The sequence below is a fragment of the Peromyscus leucopus genome, chromosome 20 (assembly GCF_004664715.2).
Source record: "Peromyscus leucopus breed LL Stock chromosome 20, UCI_PerLeu_2.1, whole genome shotgun sequence".
NCBI classification, from domain to species: domain Eukaryota; kingdom Metazoa; phylum Chordata; class Mammalia; order Rodentia; family Cricetidae; genus Peromyscus; species Peromyscus leucopus.
Genome location: NC_051080.1, coordinates 3,509,758 through 3,535,095, shown reverse-complemented (window position 1 = coordinate 3,535,095; position 25,338 = coordinate 3,509,758). Strand labels below are relative to the sequence as shown.

Genomic DNA, 25,338 nt, shown 5'->3' with positions numbered 1-25,338 from the left:
ACACCAACAGGAATTAAGAGGATTTAAGGCTCATACAAAGATGTACTGGCATAGCAGAAAATGATAGCCTCTGACTGACAAGGCGGCACCGAACCAGGCTCTGGGCTGCAAAGTCAAACAGAAAAAAACGATCCTACTTTGTGAATACAATTTTCACTGAGTGACTACTGAACCAAAGCTGTCCACCAGCTCTGCCGAGTAACAGAGCGGAATCTCGGAGTCACATCCAGCTTCCCTATCCCTTCACAACAGGTGCGGCCAGGATGCTCAGGAATTCCCCTTCTGAGTCCCACAGGCCTTCCGGAAACACGAGAGAGCCTGTGTGCTGCAGTCACCGCCTTCTAGGTGCGTGTCCAAAATAAACTCTTAATCCAAGCAAGGCTGAGAATGAAGACTGTAGCAAAAAACACCAGCGAAATCTCAAGGTTACATTTACTAACACAGCTACTGCAGAAACTAGCCTAAAACGTTCTTTTCCAACCTCATTTAATAAACTAAGCAGAAGCCAGGCCTGAGTGGCAAATGCTTGTGACTGATCTCAGCACAGAGGCAGAAGGATGGCTGGAGGTCGACCTGGTCAACATATCAAGTTCCAGAGCAGTTAGACACATATAGCAAGATCTAGTCTCTGAGAGAAAAGACGAGGGTTAAGAAGAAGCCCTCTGCACAGCGCCTGTCTTCTTCGCCTGTAATTACTGCGCTTTCAGACTAATAATATGGCTAGAAAGCACTGGCCTGGGGAATCTTTGGCAACAGCCCGAAGGATTCCGAGCAAAGACTCCTGAGAAGGTCAAAGCCTTGGGTAACAGCAGGTGCGAGCAGGCAGTAATAAAAGCACCTGGTGGCAGGGGACCGGCCTAAGCGATTTTCGTGTATTAACTAATTTAACACCAACCACCTGGAAGATCCCGCCATCAACCCCAACCTAGGTGTGCGGAACACAAGAACGCCTAAGCAGCCTGAACGGAACATTAACACAGCCAAGAAGTGATGGAGATGCCACGGCGGAAGGCCAGCCTCCCGTGGCTCCCCCACGGCTCACACAGAAGCTCCCAGAAGCCCCTGGGCCCTGGCCAGCTCTCCCTCCATATGTTTGCTCTCGATGCCTTAAATCGCATCGCAGTAAAGCAAAGGACAACGGAGTGTCTCCATAGCACACAGAGGAAAGCCAGCTTCTGTCCTGAGGACGCCCTTCCAAATAGTCTGATGTACCCACGAAGTCCGGCACCGGGGACCCGACCCGGACAAAGAGCCCAAAGGAGCGGTGTCACATAAAGTGAGCTTTGAAAAGTACCGGGGCTAGGAAGCCGCTGGGAAGGGGCGCACCCATCGCGTGCAAGGCGTCCCCGAAAGAGGCCCGGAAGGCGCGAGGACCCCGGCTGCACTCAACCCCGCGGCCCGAGGCCCTCGGGCCGACAGCGCAGCCCCGGCGGCGGCCGCCGGGCTGACAGGGCGCTGAGCTGCGGGAGGCGGCGCGCAGGTAGGCGGACCCCGGGGCTCCCCCTCCGCGGGGCGCCCGGTCTGCGCACCCCCGACGCGGGGCGCCTCCGGTCGGGCCGGCCCCGGGGAGGGGCGGTGGTCCGGCGTCCCAGGTCGCGGGGCAAGGCCGAGGCCCGTGACCGCCAGCGCCGGTGCCGACGCCGGCGCCCTCCGCGTCTCCCCGGGGTCCGGGGCTCCCGCCCGCCCGCTCGCCCGCTCGCTCGCTCGCACACAGCGGAACGCTGTGACCCCCGACCCCGCCAGCACCTCGGCTTACCGGCTCGCCCACCGCCTGACACGCCGCGCCGGTGCCTCCATATCCCAGAAGCCAGCACCTAGCGGGTCAACCTCCTGCCCTCCCGCGATTGGCTGGCAGGGCGGGAGCCCCACTTCCTGATTGGCTGGGCTCCCGCAGCGGCCGGGCTGCGTGGCGGGCGGACTGGGCGCGGAGGCTCCGCCCACCCATGCTGGATCTGGGGGCGGGGTCCGCTGGGGAGGCGGAGCCTGTGGGGGCGGGGTCGAGCCGGAGGCGTGGCCCGGCTCCAGCCCTGCCGTTCAAACCTACCGCGTTCCTCAGGTTGGCGACTCCCCAGCCCGGGAATGCTAGGGACCTGTAAATTTTTGTCATAGTTCCCGCCATCTCTTTTTAGGTCACTACAAGCCTGTTTCCTCCTAAGAGATGATGACCTCGAGATACAGCTACAACCGGTAATAAGGCACCACGGCAGTCCCTTTTCTTCTGGCTGCTCGGGCCAAGAACACCCCACGTCTGGGAGGAACCGCGGAACCTGGACCAGCGGAGCCAGTTCGGCCGCATCAGTGGTTCTCCTTCCAAGCCTCTCAGGGAGCTTTTCTCCATCCCACCTAGCTGTGTCTTCTCCCCACACTCTGTCCTGCCTGCCCCAAAGCAGTCCCGCTCCATCCCCGGCCTCACACCTCAGCGTCCTTCTCTGTAATACATGCCCTGACAAGCCCCCCAACTCCCCACCAAGTTCTAAGAGCTACCAAAACCTTTTTTTTTCCCCTCCCGATTTCCCCTACTGGCTACAGCAGTAGAGACGACAGCGCTGTATCCTTCATGCAGAAACTGCCGGGAGAAATGTAAGAACGGAGAGAGGAAGAAAGCACGAACCCACAAAACAAACAAACAAACAAACATATGACGACAACCAAAGCAAACTCGGGACAAAAGGAAAAAGCCAGACTTCCACACCCTGGCAAGGGCTGCTGCTTTCCATACAGAGTGGTCTCCTGAAAGAAGAGAAAACGCACACGTTAGTTCTGGACCAGCGCCCTCTAGCCCAGCACCTCTCCTCTGGGACCCTCGGTTGCCACTAGGAAAAGAAAAGGGTCGGGGCTGTTTGTCTCAGCTTCCAGGTGTGCTCGGCTGGCCCGCGTCCCCGCCACTGGCTGCCCACTTACTTAGCTCACAGTTGGGAGCAGGGGCTGCTGCACTCGGCTGCCTCTTCCCCATGGTGCTTCAGAACTGGTTTGGCTAATCCTGGAGCCGCGCAGCCTCTATATATGCGGACCAGTGCGCCTCCCTTGGTTAGAAACGAGACTTGAGGTAGGTCCAGACTGAGGAAAAACTTCAAACCGCACCCTCCAAAGCATAATCAAATTTCATCTTTGACCGGCCATGAAAGGGAAGCGTTGTATTTCTGCCACTCCTAGTTATTAATAATATTAATTGAGTTCAAGTTTTCTTCTGAGATTTCATTTCTGTGCCATTCCGAAGGGCAGGACCTAGAGGCAATGGGCGCTGGTGGCTGAAATGGGTGGGTGGAGGGAACTGCTTTCCTCTGGCCGCCACTCCCTCCCCTGGGAGTCAAGCTGGTTCGGGGACTAGGACTCTGCCCCTCTGAGACGGGAGGTAAAACCAATTAACCCAAAGCCTGACAGTTCGCATGTATTTTCCACGTAGTACGTGCGATACTGATGCAATTATGAGGCGTCTCAAAGTATAGATGGAAATGCCGCCTGGCCTATTTCTCCGGATCTGAAGGAGCCGAGGGCATGAGCTGGTCAATCAGTGATCAGGAGGCAGACAACAAAGTGAGGCAGATCAGAACTTAGTACCCGATGGAAAAGAAAAGAGGCCTGAGGCAGCGAAACAGAAATCTAGGGCAAGAATTTCTCGGTGTGGAAGGAGGGGAGCTTGAGGCATGGGGGAAATTTGCCTCCTGGAAACAACTGAGACTATCTAAGAATAAATGGAAAGAAACGCAGTTGGCTCAAATTGCCAAGCAAGGCTGCACGGTGAAGCATGGCAATGCTAGGAACCAGGGATTTTCTGAGCAGCACCCGGATGAAAGACCCGGTGCTGGGCTCGCTCAGCCTACCTTAAGATGCGATCTGCTCCCAATCCTACTTGCTATCAGACCATTCCCCAAGGCAAAGTTGCCTCTGCAGATTAAGCCTGGGACAAGTTGTCCTCCTCATAAATGGTACCTCATAAAAAGTACCCATCCATGAAATAAAATCTGGCAGAGAAAAGATTTGAATTTATGATTTCTGAAAGGAGACGCGGGGCCAAGGACATGGCTGAATGGTAGGGTGCTCCCCACCATGTGTGGGGCTCTGGGTCCCATCGATTTACACACACACACACACACACACACACACACACACACACACACACAAATAAATAAATTAAATAAATAAATATAAAAATCATGCCAGTCATGGTGATGTGCGCCTTTAATCCCAGAAGAGTTAGAGATGGATAGATCTCTGAATTTGAGCTAGCCTGGTCTACAGAGCACAGCCAGGGCTACACAGAGAAACCTTTCTGTCTTGGAAAAAAACAACCAAACCAAACCAAAACAGGAAAGTCAAGAAAGCAGTAATGGGTTTTACGGAACAATCTTCAGGCTTTTCTTCCAACATACTAACTGAACTCTTTTCTATATACACTGTTTCACACTTGACAAACACCCATCAATCCTCACAAAATTGTGAGGCAGGAACTATTATCTTCAGTTGGAAGATTAATCAGTAATTTACGAGGGTTAAGTAATGTGCCTAAAAGACACATGGTTAGCCAGCAAAGCTAGACTGCAAACATAACTCCTGTAGATCTGGCAGCCCGCACTCAGTGCCGGCTCCGTCTTGTGTACTCTCCACTCTCTTCCATTGACGTCTAGCTCAAAGACATCACCAAGTGGGTCACATGACAACAGTGAGAACACTTTTCTGCATAGATGGCAGTAGCTATGGGCAGCATTTGTTGATAGGGCTCCCCCATCCCCCAAGAGTCAGGGTTTCTGTGTAGCCCTGGCTGTCCTGGAACCTGCTCTGTAGACCAGGCTGGTCTTGAGATCACAGAGATCCACCTGCCTCTGCCTCTTGAGTGCTGGGATTAAAGGTGTGTGCTCTCACCAAAACCACCACCGCCACTATGCCGCTGCCGCCGCCGCCGCCGCCGCCGCCGCCACCGCCACCGCCACCGCCACCACCACCACCACCACCACCACCACCCTGGCCATGCCCAGCTCTTAATATGGATTTAAAAAAGAAAAAAAAAAGGCTTTATTTTAATCATGTGTATAATGTGTAAAAATCCCTAAAGATTTATATTATGTGTATACACGTGTGTCTGTGTGTGCATGAGTCTGGACAGTGCCTGCAGAGGACGCCTAACTCCCTGGAATTGCTCACTGTGGGCGCTGGAAACTGAGCCTGGGTCCTCTGGAAGAGCAGTCTCTCCAGCCCAGTGTGAACCTTATTGCATGTACCTTTTATTTAAGGGGTCCTTTCTAAGTTTTCCATCTACACACTCCAAGTGGTTTTTTGTTTTGTTTTGTTTTTGTTTTTTTCATGCTTTTATTTTCTCTATGACTTTCTAAAATTAGCAACTATAGCCATTGACCTTTTTTTCCCCAGAGACAGGGTTTCTCTTGTGTTGCTTTGCGCCTTCCCTGGAACTCACTTTGTAGCCCAGGTTGGCCTCGAACTCACAGAGATCCGCCTGCCTCTGCCTCCCGAGTGCTGGGATTAAAGGCATGTGCCACCACTGCCCAGCTGCCATTGACCTTTACCTGGAAAATTATTCTTCAGGGTTCCTCAAAACATCCAAGGGGCCAAAGAGATAATAGCTCACCAGTAAGTGTTTGCAGTGAAAGCTGGATGACCTGAGTTTGAGCCTAGGAACTCATATAAAGGCGGAAACCGAGAACAAACTCCCCAGTATTGTCTCTGACCTTCACACATGCACACCATACACCCCAATACATGTATATATAGTAATATACATTTAAAAAGCAACCTAAGCTGGGTGGTGGCAGCGGCAACCCATGCCTTTAATCCCAGCACTTGGAAGGCAGAGCAAGGCAGATTTCTGTGAGTTCGAGGTCAACCTGGCCTACAGAGCGAGATTCAGAACAGGCACCAAAACTACACAGAGAAACGCCCCACCCCCTCAAAATCAACTCTAAGCCAAGTGGTGGTGGCGTACACCTTTAATCCCAGCACTTGAGAGGCAGAGGCAGGTGGATCTCTGTGAGTTGGAGACCAACCAACCTGGTCTACAGAGTGAGATCCAGGACAGCCAGGGCTACACAGAGAAACCCTATTTCAAAACAGAACAAACAAACAAAAGCAGCTCTGTGATTGTCCTCTGACTTCTCCAGGCGGCCGCTGGGCTGGCCACATTAATGACTCTTAAATTCCATTTACTACCTGAGCTTGGGGGGCAGAGGAGCCCGGGGTGAACGTACAGCGAGAGTGAAGGTGTAGGATTGACAAGGACCCCAAGGCCTCAGACCCACGGGAGGTGGCAAAGCTCCCTCGGGTCCCTGTGGGAATGTCGACTGAACGGACAGAAAGCTGGAGGCTCACAGCCAGAGAGACTGCTCCCCTGCAGAAACCTCCCACCTAGCCAGCTAACCTCGCCTTTCCTCCTCTGCTTAGGTAATCATCAAGCTGAGGTTCTGGGCTGCTGCACAGCTGGTGGTGTGTCAGAGCTGCCCACTCAATCCAGCTGTGTCTGTGTGTCTGCTCTTTAGTCCCTTGTGGCACCTGTCAGGTTCCCAGGACCAAGCCATGCAGGACTTCTAAGCACTTCTCGTTCTCCCTAACAAATTAACTCATTTTATAAACATTTCCTGAGAACCTAGGCTCCCAGCACAGGGGGAAAGCTACACACACATTAAGTGGTAATAGAAGCTCAGGGCATCATTGATTATTGTTTTTGTGCTTTTTCTCCCAATAAATTGAGCTTTCAATGGAGAAGACTGAGCTACATGAGGTGTCACACACCTTTGATCTCAGTCTGGAAATCATTGTGTAGAAACTCACTTTATAGACCAGGCTGGCCCCCAGCTCACGGAGATCCACCTCCTGACCTCTGCCTTCTGAGTGCTGGGATTGAAGCTGTGTGCCAGCACACAACTGTGACAGACTTACTGTTCCAGCGCTGCTGGCAGATGGCCTCCGGATGTCTGGTCCCACCCCATTCCTCACAGCCTGCCTCCAGTGGGAATGGTCCTACACAGTTCAACTGCTCCTGACCAGTCTTGCTTCCTTCCATTCCCTCATTACCAATCCTTGTTTTCTTCCTAATAAGCTTCCTGCGGGCACGGTCTTGGGGTTGGCTCCCTGTGACTTCTTCCAGTGACTCAAGGTCAGCGCTAGCTGGAACAGTGACCTGCACTCACTCTTCATCTGCTTCTCCACCCTTTGTGTCACTCTGGAAATCCCTCTCTGAAATGAGATCGTTGAGTCCATCCACAGCAGAACCCCGACTTTTGCCATATGTGCATCCAAGATGGCTAAGTGTTCCTCTTCTAGCTGTGCCTCTGGCTGCGCCCCTGGATGCCACCAACCATCCTGTGCCTCTGGCTGCGCCCCTGGATGCCACCAACCATCCTGTGCCTCTGGCTGCCCACCCCCCATTTCCTTGCTACTTCTCATCTGTTCCTCACATGGAGGCATTCTTTAGGCTTGACTCATAGTCCTCTTCTGATTTCCACAGTGTCTACACCAGCCCTAGAGACCTTCCAGGCAAAGGATGAAGCTGTAGAAAGAACGACATCTTAAGGTAAGACTGAGCTAAATTCCAAGTCAGTCTGTTTCTTACATGTGTTTCTTTGCTTTCTATGAGATAGGTTCTCATGTAGCCAAGGTTGGTCTTGAACTCCTGACATAGCTGAGGCTGGCCTTGAACTCGTGATCCTCCAACCTTCACCTCCCAAGTGCTAGTCTAGAGTGGCATGCTTATGCCACCATGGCTAGTTTGCTTTGTTTCTCCATCTGTAGGGAGTGGATACCTCATGGGGATGTTTTTAGTTTTCAGATACCCCAGTGTGGTTTCTATGCTCTGGTCAGGGTTCACTGGGATAAGTCCTTACTCTTGGGTCTCATGTCTCTTAGACACTCCTACCGAAGAGCATCCTTCCATGACCCCAGCACCTGCAGAAAGCTGTCCTAGAACACGGTACTGTGTCCTGCCTGCCCCCAACACCGGCCATGGATCAACTCTGCAATGCTCAGCACTCCTCTCTCCACACCAGCCCTCTGCTCTGCATACCGCTGCATCCTTGGGGAAGATGCTGAGGCTCCCTTCCTAACCACAGCTCTCCTTCACCTCCGCAGTGATGGTTCCAGAATGCCACACTGCTGCTTCTTTCCAGGGGATGCAATAGCCCATGCACAATCCTTTTCTTCCCAGATCTCCAGCTGCCGTCCACACAGACACGTCCCAGGTGATCCGCTGTGCACACGCCAGCCGGTTCTTAGCATTTCCCCGGGTCTCCTGTCTCTAAGTGTCAAGCCTGTAAGTTCTCACAGGGTCTTCTTCCTCCTTCATATCAAATAATGCCAGCCACTAATGCTCTGTCCTAACGAGACCAGTTTTCTTTTCCATTCCCATCGTTCCCTTCTTGCCTTAGAGATTCTATTGCCGTGAGGAACACCACGCCCAAACAAACTTGGGGAGGAAAGGGTTTATTTCAGCTTATAACTCTCAGGTCACACTCTAGCACCCAGGGAAGTCAGGGCAGGAACTTGAAGCAGGAGCTGATGCAGAGGCCCCGGAGAAGTGCTATTTACTGACTTGTTCCTCCCGGCTTGTTCAGTGGCCCTTCCCCATCAATCATTAATCCAGAAAATGCCTTACAGACTGGCCTACAGGCAATCTGATGGAGGCGTTTTGTCAACTGAGATTTCTCTTCCCAGATAACTCTAACTTGTGTCAAGTTGACAAAAGCGAACCAGGACACTGCTCTTAATGACTGAAATGTCTCTTTGATCAGCTTATCTCCCTTACCCATTTAGAAAGGTTTAGTGGTTCCCAAATCGCTTACTGAGAGAAGGAAGAGATGTGAGCGCACAGTGAATGCCTGTTTCCTGAAAATGTGTGTGCATTGGGGTGGGGGTGGGGGTGTTACACTTTTTTTTTTGACAAGTTCTCACTATTCAGCTCAGGCTGCCTTCAAATTTGCAATCCTCCTGCCTCAGACTCCTAAGTGCCAGAATTACGGGCATGCACCACCACACCGTCTCCAGATCCCCACCACGCCACCTCCAGACCCCCACCATGCCACCTCCAGATCCCCCACCACGCCGTCTCCAGATCCCCACCACGCTGTCTCCAGATCCCCCATCACAGAGCACTGGCCTTCTCTCCCATGTCCACCATGCAAATCTTTGGTCAAGCTGAGCTCCACACTTCCTGTTTTCTAAACACATCTGGCTCTCCTCAGGCTGAGCCCCTGCTGTTGTCTCTATTTTTTCCCTACTATATTGTGAGTATCATGAAGATTATTATTGTACAGAACTTGGGCAGCAGAAGCAGGTGGATCTCTGTGAGTTCAAAGCCAGCCTAGTTTAGACAGCAAGTTCCAGAACAGCCAGGACTACACAGAGAAACCCTGTCTCAAAACAATAAAATAAAATGTTATTGTACATTACATGCTATCCATTGTACCTCACAATATGCTTAACATATCAACTGTACTCAATAGTTATGACATCAAATTTTAGCTTGGACTAAAATAAAAAAAATATTTTATTAATTATTTTACTCCTTAAAAATTATGCATGTATTATGTGCATGTGAATGTAGATGCATATTGCCGTAGCACATGTGTGTAGGTCACAGTGTGTAGGTCACGGGAGAACTCCTGGGAGTCAGTTCTCTCCTTCCACCATGGGATCCAGGGATCAAACGCAGGTCCTCGGACTTGTATAGCAGGCACCCTGACCTGCTGAGCCACCTCCAGGGCCCAGGAATGCATCAATGCATTATTTTGTTGTGGTATCAATTGTATGAGTCCTAGGGTACAGCTCACTGACAGACAGCTTGCCTAGCATTCAAAAAGCTCTGAGCAGGTTTTCTGCAACTACCAAAAAACAAAACAAACAAAAAAGAGAAACAGAGTAAAGTAGAAAATACAATGTAATTGTAATACTTTGGAATGTGAGGCAGGAGGATGACAACTTGGAGAACAGTCTGACCTTGTAACTAACTAACTAACCAAATACACACCACATAAAAAGACAACGTCAGAAAATGCTCAAGTACTAAGGAAGGTTTGTTCTGTAGAGGCTTATGCTCACTATGGGTGTACATAAACCGAGTAAATTAAAAATACTTTCTTATTGGGGGGATCCGTCAGAAAGGTGGGGACATCACGATAATACTCATGCAGTAGGCGAGGCATCGTTCTGAGCGGTGACTTACATGCTCTTTGCTGAGGGAAAGCAGATCTGAGAACAGTCTGAAGGTGCCGCCTGTTTTCAGCCACCCCCGGGAAGCTGCCCTAAGCACAGCAAGATCCTGCCTGCAGTGACACACTCTTCTAAGAGGGAAAATGGACACCTGACAAACCCGGACAATGAAGACACCATAGGCTGTGCGGTGCTGTGCGGTGCAGTGCAGTGCTGTGCGGTGCAGTGCAGTGCTGTGCGGTGCAGTGCAGTGCTGTGCGGTGCAGTGCAGTGCAGTGTTGTGTGGTGCTGTATGGTGCAGTGTGGTGCTGTATGGTGCAGTGTGGTGCTGTATGGTGCAGTGTGGTGCTGTATGGTGCAGTGTGGTGCTGTATGGTGCAGTGTGGTGCTGTATGGTGCAGTGTTGTGTGGTGCGGTGCAGTGTGGTGCTGTGTGGTACTGTGCTTGGTGCAGTGTAGTACAGTGTTGTGTGGTTCAGGGTAGTGCTGTATGGTGCAGTGCAGTGCTGTGCTGATTTTTGAGGTGTAGTCTCACTGTTCAGCACAGGTTGGTCTTGAACTCTAGATCCTCCTGCCTCAGCCTTTGGATCATAGGCATATGCACTCACCCCTGGCCTCAGGCCTCAGACTCAGAATCAAGAGAAGCAGATTAGAGTTCTTGCTTTGTCATTTATTAGCTCTATGATGTTGAATAAAGTGCTTGATTTCTGTTGTTGTTGTTTTGTTTTTGTTTTCTGAGACAGGGTTTCTCTATGTAACAGCTCTAGCTGTCTTGGAACTTGTTCTGTAGACCAGGCTGGTCTTGAACTCAGAGATCCTCTTGGAGGTGTGCACCATTACCACCCATCTTAAAATGCTTGACTTCTATAAACTTTAGTTTAATGAATAAAAATATATGTGCTTGGTGTGATTCTGCACACTTGTAATCCCAAAACTTGGGAGGCTGAAGCAGAAGGATCCTAAGTTCAAGGTTAACCTGAGCTACATAATGAGTTCTAGGCTTGCGCGCGCATGCGCGCGCACGCGCGCGCGCGCGCGCGCACTCTCACTCTCTCTCTCTCTCTCTCTCTCTCTCTCTCTCTCTCTCTCTCTCTCTCTCAAAAACAAAAAAACAATATAGCCGGGCAGTGGTGGCGCACGCCTTTAATCCCAGCACTCGGGAGGCAGAGGCAGGCAGATCTCTGTGAGTTCGAGCCCAGCCTGGTCTACAAAGCGAGATCCAGGAAAGGCGCAAAGCTACACAGAGAAACCCTGTCTCGAAAAAACAACAACAACAACAACAACAACAAAAAACCTGGCTCTATCCCAGCACTTGGGAGGTAGAAGCAGGAATACCAGGAGTTCAAGGGTCATCCTTAGCTACAGAGTGAGTTTGAGCCATGGGCTATAAGAGAATCTGCCTGAAAACAAACAAGCAAAAACCCCAGGACCCACGCCCTGTCATCCATAACCTTATTAAAATCAAGTTCCGTGTAGATAAGATTGTGGGACGCTGTAGATGTCAAGTAAATGAGGAAGGACCAGTGTCTGTAAATCACACAACAGAACACATAAGGCCTGAGACTGGGTTTTAAAGGTGGATTCTGTTGTGGAGTAGAACATCTGTGAAGACATGCATCTGTTTCACCTTGCCTGCCTAAGGCACCTGATTGGTCTAATAAAAAGCTGAATGGCTAGGGTTGGGGATTTAGCTCAGTGGTAGAGCGCTCGCCTAGCAAGCGCAAGGCCCTGGGCTCGATCCTCAGCTAAAAAAAAAAAAAAAAAAAAAAAAAAAAAAAAAAAAAAAAAAAAGCTGAATGGAAGAAAAGAGGAGGCAGCAAGTTGGAGGCAGCCGGCCAGACACGAGGAAGCAGGAAAGCAGGTTAGATCGCAAGTAGATAGGTAGATGAGGTAAGTGAGCCTCGGGGCAGCACATAGATTAATAGAAATGGGTTCATTTAAGTTAAAAAAGGCACCCGGAAAGAAGCCTAAGCTAAGGCTAAGCATTCATAATTAATCATAAGTCTCAGTGTCATGATTTGGGGGCTGGTGATCAAAAAAAGCCTGCTACGAGGCTCTCCCTCTGGAGCTGGCTGGCTTCTCCTGCCTCCACAGCCTTCCTGCTTATCTCTGATTTGGTTGTCCTCGTAGAAACCCGGTTTGTACTGGTTGTGCAGGGAAGGAACTGAGTCACTCACAGATTGGGAAACTAGAGAGCACAATGAGCTCAGAGCAGGGCTTCTCTAGGGCCCAGACAGGTCCTAAGCCACTCTCCACATGCCTGACTGGTGGCCCTTCCTCTCTGCTTCAGAACCAGCAGGGTTTCATTCTCAGGCAGCTTCCCCAAGTGGAGGAAGGAGAGGGTGCCAGCCACAGTCTGCCTCTTCAGGATAGATGGTAAGGAGTACGTCACAGCTCCAGCCCCAGTCCTGAGAGGACTATGTCCGCCGCCGCCGCCACCTCCCTTGGATCATAAGTCAAATCCCAAACCAAAACCAGTTGCTAGGGGTACCTGGGACACAAGCTGACCCCCGGAGGTAGAGGAGGAGTCATCCAGACTAAACAGAGGCCTTCTGGAGTCTTCTCAAGATTCTAAGTGACGAGGCACTTAATGCTGAAAAGGGTTAGTTTAGAAAGACGTCACAGCCTTTAATTCTAGCACTCAGGAGGCTGAGGCAGGCGGGTCTCTGCAAATTCGAGGTCTACACGGGGAGTTCCAGCCCAGCCAGGCTGCACATTGGAGCCTCTATCTCAAAAAACAAACAAACAAACCAGGGCCAGTTAAATGGTTCATCAGGTAAAGGTTCTTCTCAACAAACCTGATAACTTGAGTTGGATCCCCAGAACCCATGTGCTAGGAGAGAATTGACTCTCACTCGTCCTGACCTACACACACACACACACACACACACACACACACAAACGTACAATAATTTTAAAGGTGGGTGTATTAGTCGGGGTTCTCTAGAGTAACAGAACTATATACAGAAAGGAAATTTATTGGAATGACTTACAGACGTAGTCCAACAATGGCTGCCTATGAACACGAAGTCCAAGAATCCAGTAGTTGCTCAGTCCACGAGGCTGGATGCCTCTGCTGGTCTTCCGTATGTGCTGGAATCCCAAAGAATGTAGACTCTACTGCCAGTGAAGGAATGGATGTGCCAGCAAGGAGGGCAAGCAGGCAGAGAGCAAAGCTTCTTTCTTCCATGTCCTTCTACAGGCTTCTGGCAGAAGGTGTGGCCCAGATTAAAGGCGTGTGTCTTCCCACCTCAAGATCCAAGTTAGAAGTGGAGATCCCTATTCAAATTAAGCAAAACAAAACCCTCTCACTGGTTTGCCCTCATTTTGGGGTTTTAGTTAATTCCAGGTGGTCAAATTGACAACGGAAAATAACCACGCCAAGGGGAGAGCAGCGAAAGCTGTCGTCAGAGACAAGGGTATTTTAGAAGGGACACAGGAAAGACCTCCCTAATCTGTGTGTGCACATGTATGTTCATGTGTGTGCATGTGCAAGCCAAAGGTTGATATCTGGTGTCTCCGTCCATCATGCTCTGCAGTATCTGTGTGTATGCTCATGTGTATACATACACATATTTATTTCCTTTTTAGAATATACAAATTTATAGAGACAGAAGATTAGACCTTATCTCAAGATGGAGAAGAAAGGAATATAGAGCAATGATTTCCTAAGTACAGAATCTCTGTTTTGTGTGATGGAAAAGTCCCACAAATGGACAGTAGTATCAGGACATAATATCATTGCTGTGGAATGTTCTGTATGTCCTGTGGGAGCCCGTTCTTGGTTTCCTCGTGGCTTTACCCAGCAGGTCCGCATAGAGGATGATTAGGACCATGGGCCTGAGTGCAGGTGTCTGAGATGATCTGCACTTGGCTGGGCTATGGGATCGTCTGTATGTCAAGTTGTTCTGATTGGTCAATAAATAAAACCTGATTGGCCGTGGCTAGGCAGGAAGTATAGGCGGGACTAACAGAGAGGAGAAATAAAAGAACAGGAAGGCAGAAGGAGTCACTGCCAGCCACCACCCTGACAAGCAGCATGAAAAGATGCCGGTAAGCCACGAGCCTCGTGGCAGGGTATAGATTTTTGGAAATGGATTAATTTAAGCTATAAGAACAGTTAGCAAGAAGCCTGCCACGGCCATACAGTTTGTAACCAATATAAGTCTCTGTGTTTACTTGGTTGGGTCTGAGTGGCTGTGGGACTGGCGGGTGACAGAGATTTGTCCTGACTGTGGGCAAGGCAGGAAACCTCTAGCTACATATCATGAATGTAATAAATCAATATACATTAGTGTAATTAATGAATATCATAAATATAATTATTGAATGAATACTGCGAATGTAATCAATGAATACCACAAATGTAATTAATATCATGAGTGTAATTATTAATTATTTTTTTAAAAATTTTTTGTTTTTTTGAGACAAGGTTTCTCTGTGTAGCTATCCTGGCTGTCCCAGAGCTCATGCTGTAGACCAGGCTGGCCTTGAATTCACAGAGATCCGCCTGCCTCTGTGCTGGGATTAAAGGTGATCGCCATCACACCCCACTTCATGTTATTTTTCAAGACAGCATCTCACTGAACTTGGAGCTCACTGATTCCTCTAGACTGACTGGCCAGCAAGCTGTCTTCCCTTCCACAGGACTGGGATCATGGGACTGTCTCACCGTGTCCGACTTTTACAGGGGATCTGGTGATGAAACTCAGATCCCCAAGCTTTTGAGGCAAGCGCTGTAGCAGCAGGGCCATCTCTCCACCCCACTCTGTGATTTGGAAGCACAAGAGCAATCGATATGAATACCTATCTGAGGGAGAACTTGCAGGTGTGCGGATCAGCGAGTGGAAAACTCTAGGACGGGGCAGGCAGCTTTTGAGGAGCTGTTAGCACACAGATCGGCACTGATGGGAACATGTGAACACGTTGTTTTCCTCACTGTAGCAACAGACTGAATTATTTTGTTCCTGAGACAATTTTACAGTTCTTGAGACAGTTTACAGTGTAGCCAAGGATGGCCTTGAACTGTCAGCCTGTCTTTGCCTCTGCCTCCCAAGGGCTAGGAGGACAGGCATGAGCCACCATTACCAGATGAAGCAGTATTTCTCCCTAAAGCAACATCAAACTGTGAAACGCCTGACGTCTTCCTAGGCTTAGAATGTTGCTACTCATTGTGGAAGGCTTTACGTTCAATCATCAGCACAGGAAAAAAATATTTGCATTCTCCTTTTTTCTAATGATTCATTTATTATGCATTTATGTGCATTGATGTTTCGCCTTCATGTATGCCTGTGTGAGGGTGCCAGAGCCCCTGGAACTGGAGTTACAGGCAGTTGTGAGCTGCTGTGTGGGTGCTGGGAACTGAACCCAGGTCTGCTAGAGGAGCAGCCAGTGCTCTTCACCGCTTAGCCATCCCTCCAGCCCCACTTGCGTTCTTTCTAATACTGATTCATCTCAGCCAGGTTTAGGAACCTTGCCGTATGTGCGAAGGTGCCTATGTGGAGAGTGCTTTGAGGCGGGGCTGCCCTGTCTCCTCCAGAGCGAGGACCAAGGACCGAGAATGGGGCCAACACTGGCTCAGGAGAGCGTCCCTCCAAAAGGTTCCTGAACTCTGGCCCTTTGCTCTAATTGCTGTGGACGTGCCAGGCAGCACTCAGTGGCTCCCAAGGGTGGGTCTTGCTGATCCTGGGTAAAGGTCTGCTTATTTAGTGCCAAGGACTACACAGAGTAAAAATTCCTCTGATCTCAAGCCTTAGCAAAGGTTATGTTGCCTGGGAGAGGAAAGGCTTAGGGTGGCACACATGTGTGCAGGGTGGGAGGGGATGGGAGAAGTCAGAGGCAGGAGATACGCCCTCACTAACTGAAGAGTTACAGTTCCTATAACCAACCCCCAGTGACACACTCAGCCTTCATACACACTGACTTCTTTTTTTTGAGCTAGGATCAAACCCAGGGTGTTGTGCTTGCTAGGCAAGCGCTCTACCACTGAGCTAAATCCCCAACCCTACACTGACTTCTGAAAGGCTTGATTCTTTTTTTTCATTATTACATTTATTTATCAGGGAGGGGTATGTGTACATGTGCCAGGGCACAAGTGTGATGTTGAGAAGACAATTTGTAGGGCCTGGCTCTTTCTTTCCGCGTTGTGGGACTCACAGATCAAACCCAGGTCCTCAGGCTTGGTGGCAAGCGCCTTTACCCGCTGAGCGAGGGCTCAGAAGTGTCTTAGTCAGGGTTACTACTGCTGTGATGAAACACCATGACCGAAAATAACTTAGGGAGGAAACAGTTTACTTGGCTAACATATTCCGAGTCAGTCCATTGAGAGAAGTCAAGGGGCTCAAACCAGGCGGGAAACTGAGGCAGGAGCTGATGCAGAGGCCATGGAGGGGTGCTGCTCACTGGCTTGCTCCTCATGGCTTGCTCCGCCTGCTTTCTTATAGAAATCAGAGCCACCACGGTGGTGCCAACACTCAGGAGGAGAGGCAGGTAGATTTCTAAGTTCAAGTCCAGCCTGGTCTACAGAGCGAAAGGACAGCCAGGGCTACACAGGGAAACCCAGTCTCGAAACACACACACACAGACACACACACACACACACACACACACTCCCCATCCCACCCCCTCCTTCGGACACACACACACACACACACACACACACACACACACACAAACACACACTAAGAACTGCTATCCCAGGGGTGTCTCCTACCACAATGGACTAGGTCCTCCTACATCAATCACTAATTAAGAAAATCCCCGAGCTGGGCGATGGTGGCGCACGCCTTTAATCCCAGCTCTTGGGAGGCAGAGCCAGGCAGATCTCTGAGTTTGAGACCAGAATGAGTTTACAGAGCGAGATCCAAGACAGCCAGGATTACACAGAGAAACCCTGTCTGGGGCCGGGGGAGCTGAAAATACCCTACAGGCCTTCCTACTGTCTTATGGTGGCATTTCCTCAATTGACGTTCCCTCTTCTCTGATGGCTCTAGCTTGTGTCCAGTTGACATAGACCAGCCAGCGCACCCTCTCCTTGGCCTGGTTAGGTCTTCACCATCTACAATGGTTCTAGACTGTTCTCCCTTTTTAACTGTCACAGGATAGATCTTAGGCGTATCAGTTAATTTTCAGAGTATAAATCCGAGGCCGTGTCTATGAACAATGTGTTCTAAATTAAGGGCAACGTCTGCCTTAATTGCCTACTCCAGGCAGGCACTGTCCATATAAACCCCTGATGATGGGGCTGGAGATTCAGCTTGGAGTACTCACTTAGTGAGGGAAGGGCCTGGGTTCAGTCCTCAGCTCTAGAAGAAATAAACAGACAAAATCATAAAGCCTTGGTGATAAAGATTATGGCCACAGGGAGTTTCAGAGATGGCTTACTGGTAAATGGCAGTTGCTGTCCTTCCAGAGACCCTGGGTTCGGTTCCCGTCACTGACGCCAGGCGGCTCAGCCATCTGTAACTCCTGAGCCCTTGTGGCATCTACACACATACACAAATGAAAAGACACGTTACAACCATAATGACTGAAATTGAAGGCTACTTCCTGTACTTTGGTCCTTCAGACCCAAACCTCCTTCTGTCTTTTAGTGGTGTTTGTCCCAAACTACGTCTCTTGATTGAATTGTGAAATCAGTAACAAGGCCAAACACCACTGAGCCGTGACTAGACTGAGCCGGTTACCCTGCAGATCCATGTCTCAGCTCTTGGGGGAGGGCGGGGTTCACACATTCTGGGTAAAGAACAGGGGAGGGAGATGAGTTCACGGCAGGGGGAATATTTGTTTTTTTCCTGGGATTTGGCGGTCACCACTATTCACGACTTTTAAGCCTTAAGCACCTGGAGGGTGTTCAGTTTAGCAAAGGAAAGATCCTGAAGCTCCAGGCCGTCTGTGGTCACTCTAGCAGGCGTCTGAAATCCCACCCTCTGGAATTTTTCTTTTTTTTTCTTTCTTCCCTACAAACAGGTGTCTGCTGGCATCAGAGGCCCTCGGAATGAAGGACGAGCGAGTGCCCAGGGCCTCATTCCTCTGAGAGATTGCCCCGGACAACTCCCCCCCTCATCTTCTCCACCTGCTTCTTCTTTCCGGGCCTTCAGAAGGAAGTCTGTGCTCAGCCCAGCACCTCACTCTCATTCTGTTCTTTTCCTCCAGAAAGACCCAGGGAGGAGCCACGACCCTCGCAGTGAGAAGGGAAGTAGAGTCACCCGGAGAAGCCTGAAGCTTCGGCACCAAATAGTAAAGAACAAAAATAAACTCCGGCCACACTTGGTGGCACAGTCCTCCCAACGTGGGGTCTAGCTTTGTTTTGTTTTACTGTGACAGGAAAAGAGGACACTCAGGGGTCAGCTTCAGCTACATACCAAGTTTGGAGGTCAGCCTGGGCTACCTGAGACCCTATCTCAATAAAACAAAACATTTCTAAAAGAAAGAAAACGGAATTAAGTTTAAGTCTTTCCCAGAGGTCTGAGAGAATGTCACAAAACTGTATTATACATTGTTTATTAAAACACTTTCATCTACTGGACTTGGTGGCTGGCCCATGTCTTTAATCACAGCATTTGGGAGGCAGACAAGGTGCACAGGTCAGCCAGCCCCACTGGTCAGCCAGCCCAGCCTACTGTGTGAGCTCCACACCAGTGACAGGTGCCATTCCAAAAAACAAGGGTGTCTTAGCCACTTTCAGATTACTGTGATAAAACACCATGACCAAGGCAACTTACAGAAGACTTCCTTTGGCTTATGGTTCCAGAGGATAAGAGTCCATCACGCTGGGAAGCGTGGCAGCAGGTGGCAGGCGTGGAGACCAGAGCAGGGAGCTAGCACTTACACCCTCAACTGCAATCCCAACGGGGGAGAAGCCTGGAAAGAGGCAAAGCTCTTCACCTCCAAACCTGCCCCCAGGGATAAATGTCCTCCGGCAAAGCTGCCAACTAAACATCGTCACCAGCAGGGGACCAAGTGTTCAAACCATCATATGTGGCTTCTAAGGACTGTTCTCCGGCTCCCATACACACACATACACGTACGAGATAACCCTTTCTTGGTATGATGTTCTAGTGGTGAACTTGATATAAACTAGCATTACCTGTGATGAGAGTCTCTGCAAGATATTGTCAAAGAATATATATATGGAGAGAGAGACACAGAGAGAGGGAGGCTGTCTAGGGCCGGTTGGCCAGGAGACAAGTCTGTGGGGAGTTGCCTTAATTAGGTGAATTGAGGTGGAAGACGCTTCCACTGTGGGTGGCACATTCCCTAGCAGGGATCCTGAACTAAGTGGGCTGTGTACACAGTACACTCCTCTCTACTCTCTGCTTCAAGCTCCTGCCAGGCTCACCTCCCCAGAATAACCTGGAACTTGGAGCCAAAATTAACCCATTCACCCCTAAATTGCGTTGGTCACAGCGACAGAAATTAAATTGACAGCTGGAATAACTCATACTTTCCCAAGAACAGAAACTTTAAAGACCCGCTATACAAGTCAGCGTAAAGCGAGGGTTGGTTGTTTGTTGGTGTGTGTGTGTGTGTGTGTGTGTGTGTGTGTGTGTGTGTGTGTGTGTTGCCCATCCCCGTCGCTTGTCTAGCTGGGTTTCCTGGCAGTAAGTGAAACCTTCTGCTACTGCCGGAACGGTGGCTGCTGTGGAATGACCTTGGCCACCGTGGTTTCGTGGTTTGGCAGTGGTAGCCTCCACTGCCTCAGGGGCCAGAGCTTCCTTTTCAGGGGTTCAGACTGTGAAGGCTGAATGTGTAATTGCTCAAATCATTGTGGCTTCTGCTTCCAAAATTGCTTCCACCATAACCAAATCCAGTTAGCTATTCCCACTGCCACCATGGCCAGCACTGTGGCTTCCACCAGTCACGGTGACCACCCAATCACCATCACCAAATTTTCCCAAAACCCCTTTGACCTCTCTGTCTCTGCAGGCACCACACACTGATACATACAGATAGATGCTCACACACAAATAAAATCCTTTTTTTAAGTTCTTTTCCACATTGGAGCGGACACCCGGTCTCTTAGAACCTTCTCCTGAGCGTCTTTGGTTCCATAACCCTTCCATTCACCTGTGTGTCCTTCATTCATGGCTGCATCCACTTGTAAGTGACAAAGCCAAAGCCCTGGGATGCTTGGTTTTTGAATCTCTCATTGCCGAATGTCTATGAAATGTCTCCAAAGGCTCCTGTGCTAAAGAATGAATTATTTTGGTTTTTTGAGAGTACACACACACACACACACACACACACACACACACACACACACACACACGAGCTAGGGTCATGGACAGTCGTGAGCCACTCAGTATGGGTGTTGGTCTACTTTTTACTGAGAGAGAAGAGCCCTGAAATGTATATATTTATTAATTTGCATGCCATCTTTGCATAGGGACCATGCTTTTCTTGCGCCTCTCATTGCAATTTTAGTATATGTGTTGCAGAGCACTTTGTTTATTTATTTATTTATTTATTATTTGTTTATTTATTTATTTATTTTGGTTTTGTTGAGACAGGCTTTCTCTATGCAGCCCTGGCTGTCCTGGAACTCACTCTGTAGACCAGTCTGACCTCGAACTCACAGAGATCCACCTGCCTCTGCCTCCTGAGTTCTGGGATTAAAGGTATGTGCCACCATGACAGGCAAAACTTTACTCTTGATCTAGTGCAGTGGTTCTCAACCTGTGGGCAGTGACCCCTTTCGGGGTCAAATGACACTTTCATAGGGGTTGCCTAAGACCATCAGAAATATCAGATATTTACATTATGATTCCTAGTGGTAGCAAAGTTACAGTTATGAAACAGCAACAACATAATAATAATTTTATGGTTGGGGTCACCACACCATAAGGAACTGTATTAAAGGGTGGCAGCATCAGGAAGGCTGAGAACCGCTGATCTAGGGGGTTTGCATTTGGTTTTTATTCTAACAACACATGATGTCTGTGTCTGTCCCCCGTTGGCTAGGGTAAGACTCACAGTCTTAAAAGAATTGGTGAGCAGGAAATGAAAAAGGAGAAAGGGGTCTCAGCTCCAAGCCATCAAATTCCCAGAATGCAGCGGGGGCTTTTGTGTAAACAAAGATTTTTTTTGATTTTCGAGACAGGGTTTTTGGTGCCTGTGTAGTTTTTGGTGCCTGTCCTGAACTCACTCTGTAGACCAGGCTGACCTCGAACTCACAGAGATCTGCCTGGCTCTGCCTCCCGAGCTTCAAATATATTTTTTTTTTATCTTTCTTACTTTGTAAATACTTTTGTGCTGGGCAGTGGTAGTGCATGCCTTTAATCCCAGCACTCGGGAGGCAGAAGCAGGCAGATCTCTGTGAGTTCGAGGCTAGCCTGGTCTACAAAGCGAGTTCCAGGAAAGGTGCAAAGCTACACAGAGAAACCCTGTCTCAAAAAAAAAAAAAAAAAAAAAAGATTTGAATTCTTTGCCCTAAACACAAGTTTTGTAGTATTTGACAGAAGACTCATATTTAATATTTTTTGCATTATCAACCATGCTGACTGCTAAATAACAAGTTAACAGCAAAGGTTGTGTTGAATTGCTCTTCCCGTAGCAATGAAACCATGTTCCAAAAGCAGATGATAATTAGAGCGATCAAATTATTAATCTATAAAAGTTCCTTACAGGTCAGATATGCTAGTGCACGCCTTTAATCCCAGCACTCGGGAGGCAGAGGCAGGGGCATCTCTGTGTGTTAAAGACCAGACTGCTCTATGTAGAGAGATCAAGGACAGCCAGGGCTGTGAAGAGAAACCCTGTTTCAAAAAAGCTTGTTACTTTGACATTGAACATGGAGACGAAGAATCTGGAGTTTACCCTCTTGGTTTTCAGTCTTGCTTTGGTCCAGGGTTTCCTCACTCTGCTCTCTGCTTCCTTCCGGAATGGTAATCACTGTTCTGTATCATCGTATGCTGGAAGTTTGTAATCTGCTCTTTGATTTTGATTTTACAGGAGGTTAAGAGATTGCCTTGAATCTCAGAAGAGACCTTGGACTTTTCAGCTGTCTGGAGACTATGGGGGGTGGGGGGAGGGGCTCTTGAAATTGGATTAAATGCATTTTGCATTACGATATGGCTACAAGGCTATGAGGGGTGGGGTGGGCAGAGAGTGGAATGTGGCGGTGTGAATGAGAGTGACCCTCATAAGCATGCTTAGTCTCCTGTGAACTGTTTGGAAGGATTAGGAGGTGGGTCCTTGTTGGAGGAGGTGTGTCCGTGTTGGAGGAGGTGTGTCCTTGTTGGAGGAGGTGTCTTGTTGGAGGAGGTGGGTCCTTGTTGGAGGAGGTGTGTCCTTGTTGGAGGAGGTGTGTCCTTGTTGGAGGAGGTGTGTCCTTGTTGGAGGAGGTGGGTCCTTGTTGGAGGAGGTGTGTCCTTGTTGGAGGAGGTGTGTCCTTGTTGGAGGAGGTGTGTCCTTGTTGGAGGAGGTGTGTCCTTGTTGGAGGAGGTGTGTCCTTGTTGGAGGAGGTGTGTCCTTGTTGGAGGAGGTGTGTCCTTGTTGGAGGAGGTGTGTCCTTGTTGGAGGAGGTGTATGCCTGAGGATGAGCTCAGGTTTTAAAAGCCTTCCCCAGACCCAGTGTCTCCCTGACAGCTACCTGGGGATCAGGCTGTAAAGTTCTCAGCTACAGTTCCAGGGCTGTTCCTGTCCTTTCCACCACAGCAAGAACAGACTAACATCTAGTGAAATGCTTCCTTTTCATAAGACTTGACTGGGTGGTGGTGGTGGCGGCGGCGGCAACAGCGGCACACGCCTTTAATCCCAGCACTTGGGAGGCAGAGGCAGGAGGATCTCTGGAAGTTCAAGGCCAGCCTGGTCTACAGAGTGAGATCCAGGACAGGCACCAAAACTACACAGAGAAACCCTGTCTTGAAAGACCATTAAAAAAAAAAAAAGACTCGCCTTGGTCACGTGTCTCTTCACGCAACGGAACAGTGGCTAAGATGGGCTGCGGGGCAGGTGCCATGGCATGCGAGTGGAGGTTGGTTATCCATGTGGATCCTGGGAACGGAACTCAGGTCATCCGGATCGGCAGGAAGTGACCTTATGTACTGAGCCAGCTCACCAGCCCTCAACTCATTCAAGAAATTCAGTTTCATTCCCTAATAAACTGGGGTGTGTTGGGAAACATCCTTGCCACCCATGAGGTCCTTGATGAAAGCACAAATCACCGAGGTCCTTCCAGAAAAATGGGAACTTTTGGTTTACTGTTTTGGTTGAGACAGAATGGCATCCACCGGGCTCCTCTATCTGTCTCTAGGTGGAGACGCGTCCTAGTTTCCTTTCTTAAATCAGAGAGGCAGGTGACACCCTAGGAAGAGGGGTGGGGTTCACCTTAAGGTAATGTGTTTTTCCTACCCAGAATTCCTGGCTTCTAATGTCCCTTAAAGACAAACTGCCTTTGCCTTTCTTTCTTCTTCTTCTTCTTTTTTTTTTTTTTTTTTTTTTTTTTGGTTTTTCGAGACAGGGTTTCTCTGAAGCTTTGGAGCCTGTCCTGGACTAGCTCTATAGACCAGGCTGGCCTGGAACTCACAGAGATCCGCCTGCCTCTGCCTCCTGAGTGCTGAGATTAAAGGCGTGCGCCACCACCGCCCAGCTGCCTTTGCCTTTCATTGGCCTAAGAAATGACTAACCATCTCTCTTTTTCCCCCCAAATGATGGAAAAAGCCTAAGTATGTTTTTTTTTTTTTTTTTTGGTTTTTTGGTTTTTCGACACAGGGTTTCTCTGTGTAGCTTTGCGCCTTTCCTGGGACTCACTTGGTAGCCCAGGCTGGCCTGGAACTCACAGAGATCCACCTGGCTCTGCCTCCCGAGTGCTGGGATTATACAGGCGTGCGCGACCACCGCCCGGCTGCCTTTGCCTTTCATTGGCCTAAGAAATAACTAACCATCTCTCTTTTCCCCCCCAAATGATGGAAAAAGCCTAAGTATGTTTTTTTTTGTTTTTTTGTTTTTTTTTTTTTTTTTTTTTTTTTTTTTTGTTGTTGTTTTTTTGGTTTTTCGAGACAGGGTTTCTCTGTGTAGCTTTGTGCCTTTCCTGGAACTCACTTGGTAGCCCAGGCTGGCCTCGAACTCAGAGATCTGCCTGCCTCTGCCTCCCGAGTGCTGGGATTAAAGGCATGCACCACCACCGCCCGGCTGTAAGTATGTTTTTTTTTTTAATGCTTTTTTTTTTTCCTTTCCTGTTTTTATTTCTGTTTTTAAAGACAGGGTTTCTCTACATAGCCCTGGCTGTCCTGGAACTTGCTCTGTAGACCAGGCTGGCCTTGAACTCAGAGATTCCATCTGCCTCCTGAGTGCTGGGATTAAAGACATGCACCACTACTGACCAACTGCAAATTCTTTAATTAATGAAACAAAGATCCCCAAGACAGCATCCCAATTTCCCAGGTGTCCTGTGATGGCTCTGCTAGGTCTCCCCAAGATTTCCAGTATCATTTCTTTCCTACCTTTTAATTCTTTAGTTAGGGGGGAAAGAGCCCCTTCTTCTTGCTTCTCATTAAATTCAGTAGCTGCCCTTAAGCCGCCCTTAAACAACTGTTGTGCTAATCAGTGATTGCCGCTCCACAGCGGTTGGCCACACTGGCCATCGCCAGGCAGGAATCTGTTCCTCAGGCACCAGCTCTACCACGGCCCCTAAAGGAAACTTTATTTAGGTCTCTGTCCCTGTACAGAACTCGGGATTCAAAGGTTGAGGCGAAATTCTGCTCGCTCAGAGAGGCTGAATAGCAAGCAAGTAGCTGACCTCTCCCAGCTCGTGCCTCCCCCAAAACAGGGCACGTCCTTCTGCTCAGCCCCCACTTCAGAACCCTAGCTACACGTGGTTCCTCCACTTCCTTCTGGCTGGTTGCTGGCTCAGCCTCCTGATCACAGGTTACTTTTATTTAATCAAACAAATGTAACATGTCTTTGCATCATTAAACCACTATTCCACAGCATAAATGGATGTAACACAAATTAATATTCCACAACACTTTCTGCGTCCTCTAGAGGCCAGCATTAGAGTCCAGACAAGAACTGGGCATGTGTTCTGACTACATCTTCCAGAATGGGAAATGACACAGACTCATGAGACACACCAGCCGCAGTGAGTCAGACCCTGCAAAACATACTGCCATGATGGATTCTGGGGAGGTGGGGTGATGGAGGAGGGCGGGGAGTTCCTTTAATCCCACAGCACTCAGGAGCAGAGGCA

General features: G+C 49.2%; 1 protein-coding gene across 2 annotated transcripts in view; it reads right to left on the bottom strand.

Annotated features, from left to right (window-relative positions):
* Nucleotides 1-3,006, bottom strand: part of Slc11a2 (solute carrier family 11 member 2) — a 35,308-nt gene extending 32,302 nt beyond the window's left edge. The window contains exon 1 of one of the 2 annotated variants that reach the window (XM_028874573.2): nucleotides 2,902-3,006. In XM_028874573.2, the coding sequence (XP_028730406.2) occupies nucleotides 2,902-2,953 (52 nt within the window). In that variant the 5' untranslated portion in view covers nucleotides 2,954-3,006. Of the gene's footprint in view, nucleotides 1-1,756; nucleotides 1,864-2,901 lie in introns of those variants that run through there. The other variant, XM_028874574.2, reaches the window with a different exon arrangement.
* Between the last annotated feature and the right edge of the window lie 22,332 nt (nucleotides 3,007-25,338).